Raw genomic sequence first — 13,646 nt, 5'->3', positions numbered from 1 at the left:
TTAAAAATAAGGGGAAGTTCTGAGCTGGGCACAGTTGCTCATGCCTATAATCTTAGCACTTTGGGAGGCCGAGGCGGGTGGATCACAAGGTCAGGAGTTCAAGACCAGCCTGGCCAAGATGGTGAAACTCCGTCTCTACTAAAAATACAAAAATTAGCTGGGCATGGTGGCGGGCGCCTGTAATCCCAGCTTCTCGGGAGGCTGAGACAGAGAATTGCTTGAACCTAGGAGGCAGAGGTTGCAGTGAGCCAAGATCACGCCACTGCACTCCAGCCTGGGTGACAGAGTGAGTCTCTGTCTCAAAAAAAATAAAAATAAAAATAAATAATGGGGAGTTATTCTAAAATAAAATGAAAGAAAAAGAAAAATCTGTGGGAGTCACTGAGAGTGGCCTGGGGGAGGCATCCAGAAGAGGTGACATTTAAGCTGGTTTGTGAAAGATGAGTAGGAGCTGGCCAGGCAGAGCAGGCTGGCTGGGCATCCAGGTGACCCAGCACACCACTGCAGGGTTCCATGGAGACTGGGGACAGTAAGCAGGCCAGGCCGACTTGTTGGCCCAGACCATAGAAGGCCTTGGCATTCAGGATAAGCAGCGGAGGTGTGTTGTATAGGTGAGGGGCATCTTGGGGAGGTTTAAAACAGGAGGAGGTCCTCCAGGGGCAGGAAACCCGGAGAGGCCTTGGACGGTGGGAACGAGCCTGAGAGGGCCGACAGGACACCACTCAGAAATGCCTGGGCATTGCACACAGAATCCTGCCCGCAGGCGCTATGGTTTTCTGCAGCTTCAGGCCACAGGTCTCATAGTTGCTGGTTTCTCTTGGTTTCTGAATGCAAAATAGAGGATTGTCACAGGTGACCAGTGGGGCTTCTGAATCCTTCTAGGCTCTGACGGAAATGCACTGGTCATTTCTGAGTCTGTCCAGAATGCAGGCAGGAGAAGACAGAGCAGGAACAGATAGATCGTCCTCCCATCTCCCAGTAGGCCCAGAGAGTTACTTACCATGAATTGCAAACTTGAGACGTCATGACACATCACTGCTCTAGAGCCTGGGCCAGAATCCAGGGACACAGCTGGGCGTGGTGGCTCAGGCCTGTAATCCCAGCATTTCGGGAGGCCAAGGCAGGCGGATCGCCCGAGGTCAGGAGTTCGAGACCAGCCTGGCCAACATGGTGAAACCCTGTCTCTACTAAAAGTACAAAAAATAGCCGGGTGTGGTGGTGCGTGCCTGTAGGCCCAGCTACTTGGGAGGCTGAGACAGGAGAATTGCTTGAACCTGGGAGGTGGAGGTTGCAGTGAGCCAAGATCACACCACTGCCCTCCAGCCTGGGTGACAGAGTGATCGAGACTCCATCTCAAAAAAAAAAAAAAAGAACCCAGGGACTCTCCGTGGGAAAGGAGTTCTCATGCACACCCTCTCCCTCCCTGCACATCTTGCTGTCTTCCCCCTTCTTCCATCTGTCTCTCTGTCTGTCACTCTAGTCCCGAACTCCGTCATATCCTCTCCTCCTCCCAGCCCCTGCTGGGAATCCCAGTCAAAGTTTTCTGGGGCTTGGTCTGGCCTGAGCACAGAAGACACAGTGCACCCTCCCTGAAATGTTCCTCTGGAGCCGCCCTGGAAGCTGCTCGGTATGGGCGCCAATGGGCAGCAGGCTGCTGTCTGGGTGCTTGCCTTCCCTCCCAGGGCTGCCGACCCTCTCTGCCTTCCAGACCCTGCTGAGTCGATCCCCACCATCCTGGATGGCTTCCACTCCCAGGAAGTGTGGGCCGGCCACACTGTGGAGCTGCCCTGCACCGCCTCGGGCTACCCTATCCCGGCCATCCGCTGGCTCAAGGATGGCCGGCCCCTCCCGGCTGACAGCCGCTGGACCAAGCGCATCACAGGGCTGACCATCAGTGACTTGCGGACCGAGGACAGCGGCACCTACATTTGTGAGGTCACCAACACCTTCGGTTCGGCAGAGGCCACAGGCATCCTCATGGTCATTGGTGAGTCAGGCAAGCCCCTTCTGCAGCCCCAGTAACCTTTGAGAGCACCTCAGGGGTCGGGAGAGGGGTGTGGCCGACAGCTGGACCTGTCTCTGACCAAGTCCTGGGAATAACCCTGGCTGACTGGGGAAGGCAGTCTGGTATCCTGGAAAAGCCCTTGGCTTGAAATCAGGAGGCCTGCCTTTTGTTTCTGGCATTAGCAGATAGTAACTGACTTTGGGCAAATCACATAACCATGACCATCAGCTCAGTGCCGTTCTCTGTAAAATGGGAAAGTGGTCCCAGCCTATCTCCCAGAGGTCATGAGGCTCCAGTGGGATGAGGAGGGTGATGGTGATATGCTCGCCATGGGGGCAGGGCTTCCGGGCTTGTAGGGAGGTAGGGTCTGAACTAAGGGAAGCAAGGCAGCTGTCAATCCACTAGAGAGGACATACATCCCAATCCTAGAGTGACATTCAGGATGTTTAACAATCATTGAAAGGGGCACTGATTAATCAGATCAGAAACTGGCCATAAACAAGCAAATCATCTCTGCTGGGACCTTCCAGCTGGATGTCAACCCTGGTTCCTTCCTATTCCTCCTCCTGCCCCTTCTAGGGGTCCAAGGAGCTGGTGTGGAGAGCAGGTGGCCTTAGCATACCCCTGCTGCTGAGGAGCCCCCAAGGCAGGCCAAGAGGGTAGAAGCAGATGGGCGAATGCCCTGGAAAGCACTCTGGATGCAGATTTGTGAAGCCCAGCTCACCCCTTTCCCCCTACGCCACCTCTGTCCACTCTTGTGTGACACAGCCTCAAGGTTCCCATCTGTGAAATGAAGAGGTTCCTTCTAGCTCCAGCGTCAAGAGTCTGACTCTCTGAGTTCCCTGCTCTCTAGGCTGCAGTGGGGCTGGGATCTGGAGACCCTTGAGGAAATGCCATGCCTCATGAGACAGGAATGAGGCTGTCATTACTAACAGCATCTTGAGGGTTATTCAACGTGCACAGTGGAAAGAGAATGTCCAGAGGTAATCCCATGTCTCATCCTGGTTGACCAAAGAAACTCTCCTCCCACCTCCCATTCATTGTGAGCATAGGGCAGCAGGGCTGCAGACCCTCAGTCTGACCAGAGAACCACAGCAGAGCCCACTCCCGGGCCTAGTGTCTGACTCCCCCCAGCCCAGATAAGGGCTGAGTCTCCTTCCTCACAGTCAACAGAGTCTTGAGAGTTGAAGTGTGTTTATCTACAGTGCCCAGAAGAGCGCCCCCCCAACACAAATTCATTCTCAAGGTGGAAGAACAGAAAGAGCCCCAAGAAATGCTCTGGGATGGTAGTGCATGGTGCAAATGCTTAGGCTAAAACGCTGGAAGCCCTACTTCAGGGACCTGGGGGTTCCTCTCGTACAAACAAGCCCTGGACAGCAGAGCAGACAGAGGATCAGGATTGACACCTCCCTTCCTGCCCTAAGCACTGTCTGAAAAAGTTTATTCCAATATTACCTTCACCTCCTTCCCACCTTCCTACTCTACACATACTCTCTGTCTATCTCTCTCTCTCTCTCCCCAAATAGGTCAGAAGGGCAACACACCCTCAAATCCTTGGAAAATTAGCAAACCTTCCTGTAGGTAAATGCAGTGTTCACAGCTCCTGCACCAGTGTATGCAGGCAAGCGGAGACACACAGACACAGGCACACATGTTGAAAATGCACCTGCCCGCCTCCCCATGTACACATGCACACGTATATGGTGCCCATACCCATGCACAGCTACACAATCCCTTCACAGGAACATGCCCATATCCAAGTACACTCTCACAGGTGTACAGCAAGTCACCACCTCCAGATGTGTACACTCCCACACTGACCCTGAATGCATCTTCTCTGATCCCCAGCCCCCTACCCCTCCCCACAGCAGGCTTGTTTGGACCACCAAGGTTCAAGGGGAATCAACGTGACTTTTCTCCATCTTCCAGCCTCTCTACAGCCTCTCTCTGCCAGGTTCATGGAGAGGAAAGCAATGCTTTCCATACCCCCTACTCCTCCACGAAGCCCCCCACCCAACCTGCACCAAGCCCACACAGGAGCAGTGAGGAGACAGTGGCTGGCAGAGCACTGGGAGCTCCGGGGGGCGACTGGGATGAGCAGGAGGCCACCTGCCTCAATGTGCACTGACATTTCCTGGAGAGGAGGCAGAGGCTCTGGGAAACGAGTAGGGAGAAGCAAGCATGCAGTCATGTATGCTTTGGCTGCACCTGGCCCACATGAGCTTGCAATCTTCCTCTCTCCTGCAGGCTTCCTCACTTGGGGTACCAAGCTATACAGGGAGCCTGAGCCCCCATACAGAACCCCTAGCCCATAGAGATCAAGGAGAGGTCAGTTTGGAGCTTGTAAATGGCTTGCTAAGCCAGTTAGACCATCAGTAATGACTCAGGTCATGGTAGGCCTATGAAGCTGAGAGATGTCACCCTGCTCTCAAGTGGCCCACAGTCCAGAGGGAAAGGGAGACAGACATAAAAGAGGTGATGAAGAGACAGGGTGCTCAGTGTGGTGTGAGTTATACACAGTGGGGGCTAAAGGAGGGATCCTTAGCCCAACCTGGGAGGGGGAGTGATGTCCAGGAAGGCTTCCTGAAAGAGGAGACACCATGCAAAGGATGAGTAAGAATTAGGCACAGAATGGTCTAGATGAGGCCCTGGGGCCAGAAACAGCTCAGGGTATGCAGAAATCGCAGGCAGGTTGCTGGTGCTCTAAAGACTTATGGCTTTGGTGACAACGGAACCCCTTTGAACCCCTAGAGTCTGGCCCTTAGGGCCTTGAGGGCCTCAAATGCCATGGGGAATTGGAGTCATGGAAGTTCTGAGCAGCAAGTGGCTGGCTGCAGCATGGAGGACAGCTGGGGGGAGGCAGGAAGGTGCTGCCGCGTGGATCCAGGTTGAGAGCTCCAGGGCTGCAGCGGGGTGATGCCGAGCAGGGGGTCCACAGATCCATCTAGAGGAAATCAGACCGGCAGCACATAGCAATGTGTTATCTCTGCAAGTATGGGAGACAGCCTGCTGGGCCAAGGGTGGCCCCCCCAGTTTCTGAGGTGGGTGGCGGGGAGGATGACGAGTCAGTCAAGTCTCTGCCCTCCTCAGTGAGCCAGAGGGAGCCTCACACTCTCACCGGGCACAGAGACACATTTTAGGGGAGCACAGGCCATCAGAACAACAAGTACCAAGAGATCCCTCAGTCTGAGCCTGCTATTTAACAAATGAGTAAACTGAGGACTAGAGTGAGGAATTCCCCAGTCCCAGTCCACACAAAAGGGGTCTGGAGGCAGAACCTGGGCCTTTTGTGACCCCTAACTACCCCCAGCTACACTCCACTCACAGTAAGCCCTTTTTCTGTTCTTTCCTCCCTCCCATTTCCCCTCACGTCTCCCTGGCCCGGCCCAGATCCCCTTCATGTGACCCTGACACCAAAGAAGCTGAAGACCGGCATTGGCAGCACGGTCATCCTCTCCTGCGCCCTGACGGGCTCCCCGGAGTTCACCATCCGCTGGTATCGCAACACGGAGCTGGTGCTGCCCGACGAGGCCATCTCCATCCGCGGGCTCAGCAATGAGACGCTGCTCATCACCTCGGCCCAGAAGAGCCATTCCGGGGCCTACCAGTGCTTCGCCACCCGCAAGGCCCAGACCGCCCAGGACTTTGCCATCATTGCACTCGAGGGTGAGCTGGGGCGCCAGGACACAGGGCAGGTTCAGGGCTGCCGAGCTCACGCCCTCCCTACTGCTGAGGTGGGAGCAATGCCAGGAGGCATTAAACCAGCGCTCACTACACACCAGGCCGGTGCACCATCTCACCCTAAGGGCCCTGTGTGGAGGCCCTTTTTTATATTTAAATCTTTTTCATCTTTTTTTCTTTTTTGAGGCAGGGTCCCACTCTGTCTCTCAGGCTGGAGAACAGTGGTGCGATCACAGCTCACTGCAGCCTCAACCTCCCTGGCTCAAGTAATCCTCCCACCTCAGCCTCCCAAGCAGCTGGGACTACAGGCAGGGACCACCTTGCACCATGCTGATGTCCAAGGTTATTGTGTTCACCTGGCTAATTGTTTACGTATTTATTATTATTATTATATTATTATTATTATTATTATTATTATTATTATTATTATTATTATTTTGTAGAGACGGAGTCTCACTATGTTGCTCAGGCTGGTCTTGAACTGGGGTGAAGCGATCCTCCTGCCTGGGCGGAGGCTTTTTTTTTTTTTTTTTTAATGATGTTACCCATTTTGCTGTTGAGGAAACTGCAGCTTTGGTCACTTGGCTGAGGTCACACAGCTCTTCCCAGGGGACAGAGCAGAGATTTGAGCTCAAGTCTCTTAACCATCATACTATACTGTCTCTGCCCTCGGAAATTACTAGAATTTCAGTATTAGAGGAGTCTTCAGAGGCTGGGAGAGTGCCAATGACCTCTAGACTTGTAATTCCTCTCCCTGCCTGAGACCTCTTCAAGGCAGGCCCTGTGTCTCACCAGCATCCTGGGTTTTTACCTGTTTGTTTGTTTCTCTCTCTCCTCCTTTAAAGCTGCCACCACCCAGGGTTCCTTACCCAGCACCTCTGTGTATGGTTGTTCAGGTTGTTCACTGCACACATTGCCCAGCCAAGAGGGTAGGTGAGGACGGAAATCCAGCCTGCACCTCATTTGCCAACCCATCAGCCCTGGCACTGGGCTGTGCCCACACAGAGGAGGCACCACTTTCTCATTTGTACAAAGAAGCAGCGGGGGCTGGCAGAAACCCTGTCCTTACAAACAAGTTTAATGGTTCCCCACCTCCTCCTTCATTGCCACCAAAACAAGCACAACACAATTCTGTTCCTTCCAAGGATTTGTCGTTACAAAGATGCCAGCCAAACCCAAGCAAGCCCCACAGGTATGGGATCCTCCCCAGGTGTCCCCGTCACAGCCTGTGGGTCCGCACTCCTTGAAGGTGTGAGGCACCCAGGAACCTAAGTCCATTCCTCACCCCGACCAGACAAACATTTGTATCCCTTTTTGTTTCTTGTTTCTGTTTCTTAGAGACAGGGTCTCATTGCTCTGTTGCCCAGGCTGGAGTGCAGTGATGCAATCATAGCTCACTGCGGCCTCAAACTCCTGAGCTCAAGCAATCCTCCTGCCTCAGCTCCTGAGTAGGTGGGACTACAGGCATGTGCCACCACACCTGGCTATTTTTTTACATTTTTTCTAGAGACATGGTCTCCCTATATTGCCCAGACTGGTCTCAAACTCCTGGGTTCAAGCAATCCTCACATCTCAGCCTCCCAGAGTGCTGAGATTACAGGCATAAGCAACCGTGGCTGGCCTACTTTTAAAGTACTTAATGCCTATTTTAATCCCTTTCAACAATCCTGTGCGGAAGGATGGCCAGGGTTAATAATTACATCCCCGTGTTCCACGTGAGGAAGCCAGGGCACAGCGGTTAATTGTCTTGTCCAAGGTTATTCTGTTAGCCAAGACTTAAGCCCCGGCCAAGACTCCTCACTGCCTCTGCCTCTGTGCACTTTCAGCCTCAGACTTAAGGCCCCGTGCTAACAGGGCTGCAGCACCACCACCCCCTCCTGAGGTCCCACGCAGAGGTAACCGGAATCAGACTCCACAGGGCCAGGCGGGTCCGTATGTAGTTCTAAGCAGTTAATTTCTGGGCTTGTGTCTTTATCAATAGAGGAAGAGTTGAGAGGAACCAGCATTTATTAAGAAATTACAAAGCGCTGTGTGAAGCATCTGAAATGTATTAATTCATTTTATCCTCAGACTATCCATGAGGTGGGTATAATCATGATTGCTGTTATCCCCATCCTCCATCCATAAGAGACAAAAGACTCAGAGAGCTTAAGCAACTTGCCCAAAGACCCAGAGCTAATAAGTGATTGAGGGAGGATGCAAACCCTACAGCTTGAATCCATGTACAGCAGTAACTGGAACCACTTGGGGCTGTGGATAGCAAAAGAATTGATGTACACAAAAGTTCTTTTTTGCTCTTATGGCTGCTGTTTGCCTCCTCCCCTGCTGAGGTGGGGTGGCTGGGGGGACCGTCTCTCCATGGCTTGGTGACCCTGAAGGGGGCTCCTCGCTCCCTGCAGACGGCACGCCCCGCATCGTCTCGTCCTTCAGCGAGAAGGTGGTCAACCCCGGGGAGCAGTTCTCGCTGATGTGTGCGGCCAAGGGCGCCCCGCCCCCCACGGTCACCTGGGCCCTCGACGACGAGCCCATCGTGCGGGATGGCAGCCACCGCACCAATCAGTACACCATGTCGGACGGCACCACCATCAGCCACATGAACGTCACAGGCCCCCAGATCCGCGACGGGGGCGTGTACCGGTGCACGGCGCGGAACTCGGTGGGCAGTGCTGAATATCAGGCGCGAATAAACGTAAGAGGTGCCTGTCTACATTTAAATATCAGAATAGGTTTTTGAGTTCCTTTGTCATCTCTGTGGTTACCATTATTCTTGTGCTGATTAGTACTTATTATTAATCGTCATTTTGATTTTAGTAGAGGTCTCTCTCCCCTCTCTCGTCCCCTTTTCCTGCCCTCCTCAAGCACCATCATCCATTCTCGTGTGCGTGTGTGTGTCTGGTACAGTTCACCCTCAGTCACCTCCCCATTCCCCCTCCTCCTTCCTCCTCTCCAGAAATCCAACCTGCCCAGCCCCTCCTCCCACCCTCTAGCCCATTCCTCCCCATCAAATCTCTCTGGGGCCCAAGTATGCTAAGCACCTGCTGGTATCTGCCAGCCCCACCAGGGCCTTGTAAGGGCAAGACAGGGCAGGGGCTGGGGACCAGGCTTGGCCTTTAACATGGGTGCCCACCCAAGCTGTGCTCCCTGTGTCCTCCCACTGAGCCAGCCCCCAAAATGCTCCAGGGGGTGTAAGCAACCAGGAGCCAGGGCATCATCTTCTCCCGCAAGGCTCACACCATCAAGAGTAAGAGGCTGAGGCCGGGTGGGGGTGTCCCAAGGCAGGCAGCCTCCAAGAGTAGGGAAAGGAGTCCTCAAGGGCATCGTCCCCACATCTCAGTTCTTCAAGTCACTGTGGTGAGAACACAGTCTCCTCTGAAGCTCTTTGTAGCCCCATGAGGTCTGACTGGTCTTCATCTGACCCTACTGCTGACCCTTGACCCAAGGGCAGAGGAGTAGGGGGACAGCAGGAAGGGAAGGGGCACTGATCCAGGGCACTCCTGGTTGCCGTGGGGGTAGGAAAAGGAGCAAAGATGGAGTTTCACGTTAAATTTTCCTGTACCACAGAAGTGTGGGTTTCCCATCTGGCCACCCTCCTGCCCTCTCCTCTGTATTGGAAGGGGGACAGAGATGCAGGACCCTGGAAGATTTCGCAGTCGGGCACTGGAAGATTTCCCAGTTTAACCCCTCATGTTCCGGATGGGGACCTGAGGCCCGGAGAGTACCTTGTACCCTGTAGAGCACTGACTTGCTTGGTAGCCTCTGAACTCCCTTTCCAACCCCTAGATTGCCATCTGCCCAGCAAGGCCCGCCCAAGACACTCTCTCTCCCCAGCCAGCACTATCAGAGCCCCTTTCACAGCTCCTTCCCAGGGGCCTACAATACATTTACTTGTTGAACGAAAGTCATCAGCTCACCTGGCGAAGACCTTCCTGTTGTTTTTAAGTAGTTAACTTAAATTCCTTTTGGGTAGGAGATCAAAATAAGCAAGTAGAATGGCAACAACATCTCTACCTTTCCACTTTAATCCCAAAATCTTAATCTCCCCATAAATGAGGACTTGCCCTCCCAAATCCCAGTCACTCCTTGGTGGGGCTGCAGTTTGGTCCTATCCCTGTCCCACTAGGGGAATGGCTCTTGGCCAAGGCGTGTATATACCGCGTCTGTTTGCAACTCTGTGAAGCTAGTAACAGTGAGTCCTGGAGAGACTGTTGGCACCCCCCAATTCCAGCCCCTGTCTGTAGCTTTGTAAAAAGGCATCCCTGTGCCCCCACCAAATGTCCGCCCCCGAAAGTCTCAGGGGCCGAGCGCCTGAGAAGAGCACTGCAGGGTGGTGCCTGGCTGTCCCTGGCTGACGGCAGCACATGCCCTTCTCCTCCTCCTCCTCCTCTCTCCTGACTCCTGCCCAGGCCCCCCCAGCATCCGGGCCATGCGGAACATCACAGCAGTCGCCGGGCGGGACACCCTTATCAACTGCAGGGTCATCGGCTATCCCTACTACTCCATCAAGTGGTACAAGGATGCCCTGCTGCTGCCAGACAACCACCGTCAGGTGGTGTTTGAGAACGGGACCCTCAAGCTGACTGACGTGCAGAAGGGCATGGACGAGGGGGAGTACCTGTGCAGCGTCCTCATCCAGCCCCAGCTCTCCATCAGCCAGAGCGTTCACGTAGCCGTCAAAGGTAGGCCTCCCTTATCAGCCAGGGCCCCCGCCTGCCTGACCACCCAGGATGCGTGGGCCCCTCCCCAGCTGGGACTCAGACAACAATAGGCAATCCTGAGTGAACAGAAGGCTGAGCAAGAGAGGCCCCAGCTTGGCATTCAGAAAAAAGGGAGCAGGGCAGAAGACTGTGGGTGGACACAGGCCATGAGTTCTTCTACATCCGGGGTCCTCCTCGGGCTGCAGAACAAGACAGTATGCACCCCAGGTGCATGAGAGGGTGAGTTACAGATAGAGGAGGCAGGCCGCCTTCTGGGAGAGAGGCCAGGTCAGAGATGGGCTGCATGGGGCCTCTGCTGTCGGGATGGAGCCCCCAGGAGCTCAGTGGGCCCACACGAGACCAGCAACAGGAGGCCAGGGCTGAGAGAGCACGCTGGGAGTCCTGACCCCCTGTGGGAAACACAGTACCCAGGCTGCTTCTACAGGACTGGGAACGCCCTTCCACCTGCTAGTACTGCTCGAGGCCTGGAAAGTGCTGGTTGGTGCTTAAAAGCCTCCTCCCTCAGGCCGGGCACAGTGGCTCATGCTTGTAATCCCAGCACTTAGGGAGGCCAAGGCAGGCGGATCACGAGGTCAGGAGTTTGAGACCAGCCTGGCCAAGATGGTGAAAGCCTGTCTCTACTAAAAATTCAAAAATTAGCCGGGCGTGGTGGCAGGTGCCTGTAATCCCAGCTACTTGGGAGGCTGAGGCAGGATAATCGCTTGAACCTGGGAGGCGGAGGGTGCAGTGAGCTGAGATTGAGCCATTGCACTCCAGCCTGGGCAACAAGAGTGAAACTCTGTCTCCAAAAAAAAAAAAACCACTTCCTCCCTCCTGGGCCCTTGACACCCACCTGGGTGAGGTCTTTGTTTCATGCCTGGTCCTGGGTAGCCACTCACTAAGTCTGTGGATCAAAGGAATGAGTGAATATAAATGTGCAAATACATGAGCATGTAAGTCAAAGATGATGTCTCCTTGGTTCTGGGGCTGCGAAGGTCTTTGAAACCCCCAAATACATTCTTTGGGACTGACAGACCTGGAGACTGTCTGGATGGTGTGTGAGAGGAGGGTGGTCTGGTTGCTCTGGGGCCAGGCTTGGGAGGTGGATATCCCCAGCCTTGACTAAGGAGAAGCCGGTGAAAACCAGGCTGCAGGGGATGGGTAAAGAGTCAGCCACAGCAGTGATGGCTGAAGAGCTTATGTCTCTTCGTGAAGAGCCAGGGTGGGCTCAGGCCTGGGGCGGATAAGCGAACAGGTTGTCCTCTGCAGCCTGAGGCTCCAGAAGCATGAAGACCTCAGCCTGGGGCTCCACCTGGGAAGAAGGGAGGTCTGGGGGTCTCCAGCCGCAGGAGGCCATCCAGCAGGCTGCGATGGTTATAATGATCTGCCACTATCACTGCGGCAGATGCACTGTGTGCCTCTCACATTGCTCCATGCTCCACGTGCACTGCCATCTTCAACCCCACAGCTGCCCACTAAGCTAAGGCAGGTAATATTTCCTCCCCAGTTTTCGGAGCAGAAATTGGAGGCATAGAAAAGTTAAGAAAGGCCAGGTGCAGTGGCTCACGCCTGTAATCCCAGCACTTTGGGAGGCCGAGGTGGGCGGATCACCTGAGGTCAGGAGTTTGAGACCAGCCTGACCAATGTGGAGAAACCCTGTCTCTACTAAAAATACAAAATTAGCAGAGCGTGGTGGCACATGCCTGTAATACCAGCTACTTGGGAGGCAGAGGCAGGAGAATAACTTGAACCTGGGAGGTGGAAGTTGCAGTGAGCTTAGATTGTGCCATTGCACTCCAGCCTGGGCAACAAGAGTGAAACTCCATCTCAAAAAAAAAAAAAAAAAAAGAAAAAAAGAAAAAGAAAAGTAAATTGCCATCTGGTGTCAGAATCTTTCCCAGGTCTGCATAACTCCAGAACCTGGGCTCCAACCGACAATGGCCCCGAGCCAGAGAAAGGACAGGCTGGAGGGAGGACCGTTTGCTCCATGCTCTGCCTTAGGAATAAAGACATAGAGCTTCTGGGACTGCCAGGGAGGGTGTGGAAGAGACAAGAGTCCTTGAGAACTCTGAGGGCCCTGTCACCTGGGGGCTTCCCTCTCCTGAGCATCTGTGTCACCCCAGGGCAGTGGGGAGGGGAAGCTGGGGAGAATCCCCTCTGTATCCCCAAGGGAAGAGAGGGAGGAATAGCGTTGACCAGGGGAGGAAAGTTAGCAGGAGGCCCATGGAAGGAAGAAAAAGAGAAGAGGGGTCCAGGCCTGGGAAGGGGCTCTGGCATGGGGGGAAGGCCCTGGGGACCCCCTGGCTGCTGCTTTGCCCAAGACTGGAAGCAACATGGAACACACACACTATTGGCTGCAAGAGGGACGTATGGGAAGAGGAAGGGTTTGTGGAGGACCCTCAAGCATGTGATATCACTGGACATCCGGTGGAAGGGCCTGGTGGCCAGCTGGAAGGACTGAACAGTGGCATTGGAAGGCTGGGTGGGGACTTCTCCCCCAGCTCCTGCCATCAGTGCACAGGAGCCGAGTCACACGCCTCCTGTGTGCCCAACACCCGTCACAGTGCCAGACAGTGTGTGCTTTGAACTGAAACTGAGACATTAGGCTGAGTTGGACTGACTTACTAGGAAACCTCACTTTGAGCCCAGGAAAGTGTATTTTTTTTTTTTTTTTTTTTTGAGACGGAGTCTTGCTCTGTCGCCCAGGTTGGAGTGCAGTGCAGTGGCATGATCTTGGCTCACTACGACCTCCTCCTCCTGGTTTCAAGCAATTCTCCTGTCTCAGCCTCCTGAGTAGCTGGGACTACAGGCGTGTGCTACCACACCCAGCTAATTTTTGTATTTTTAGTAGAGATGGGGTTTCACCATATTGATCAGGCTGGTCTTGGACTCCTGACCTCAGGTGATCCACCCACCTTGGCCTCCCAAAGTGCTGGGATTACAGGCATGAGCCACTGCTCCCGGATGAAAGTGGACTGTCAAAGTCTACTTTGAGAACTTACTAGGAAACCTCACTGTGGCCATCTGAGGCCTGGGAGGAGAGAGGAGACCCTCACAGCCAAACACCCGCTTTCCTACTGTTGCAAGGGAGCCATGTGGAAGGGCATCCTGGCCACTTTCTCTGCCCAGCCCAGGGGCCTTGCCATACCACCAGGGACCTCACAACTCCTAGCCCACATCCCCACCCCTGTCATCTGGGACAAATCAGCTTGGTGGCTGTGTACACAGCTCAGCCTGCCTCCTTTAAGCAGCAGCACGGGCCGGGC

The 13,646-nt window shown here is 54.3% G+C and overlaps 1 protein-coding gene across 1 annotated transcript in view; it reads left to right on the top strand.

Moving 5' to 3' along the window:
• Positions 1-13,646, top strand: part of DSCAML1 (DS cell adhesion molecule like 1) — a 385,406-nt gene that overhangs the window by 281,439 nt on the left and 90,321 nt on the right. The window contains exons 5-8 of the mRNA XM_032167536.2: positions 1,709-1,987; positions 5,396-5,671; positions 8,086-8,382; positions 10,090-10,362. Coding sequence (XP_032023427.1) covers positions 1,709-1,987; positions 5,396-5,671; positions 8,086-8,382; positions 10,090-10,362 — 1,125 coding nt within the window. The remainder of the gene's footprint in view (positions 1-1,708; positions 1,988-5,395; positions 5,672-8,085; positions 8,383-10,089; positions 10,363-13,646) is intronic.

The sequence above is a fragment of the Hylobates moloch genome, unplaced genomic scaffold, assembly GCF_009828535.3.
Source record: "Hylobates moloch isolate HMO894 unplaced genomic scaffold, HMol_V3 SCAFFOLD_11, whole genome shotgun sequence".
NCBI lineage: Eukaryota > Metazoa > Chordata > Mammalia > Primates > Hylobatidae > Hylobates > Hylobates moloch.
Note: the sequence above shows the minus strand (reverse complement) of the source record. Positions and strands in the feature narration are given on the sequence as shown.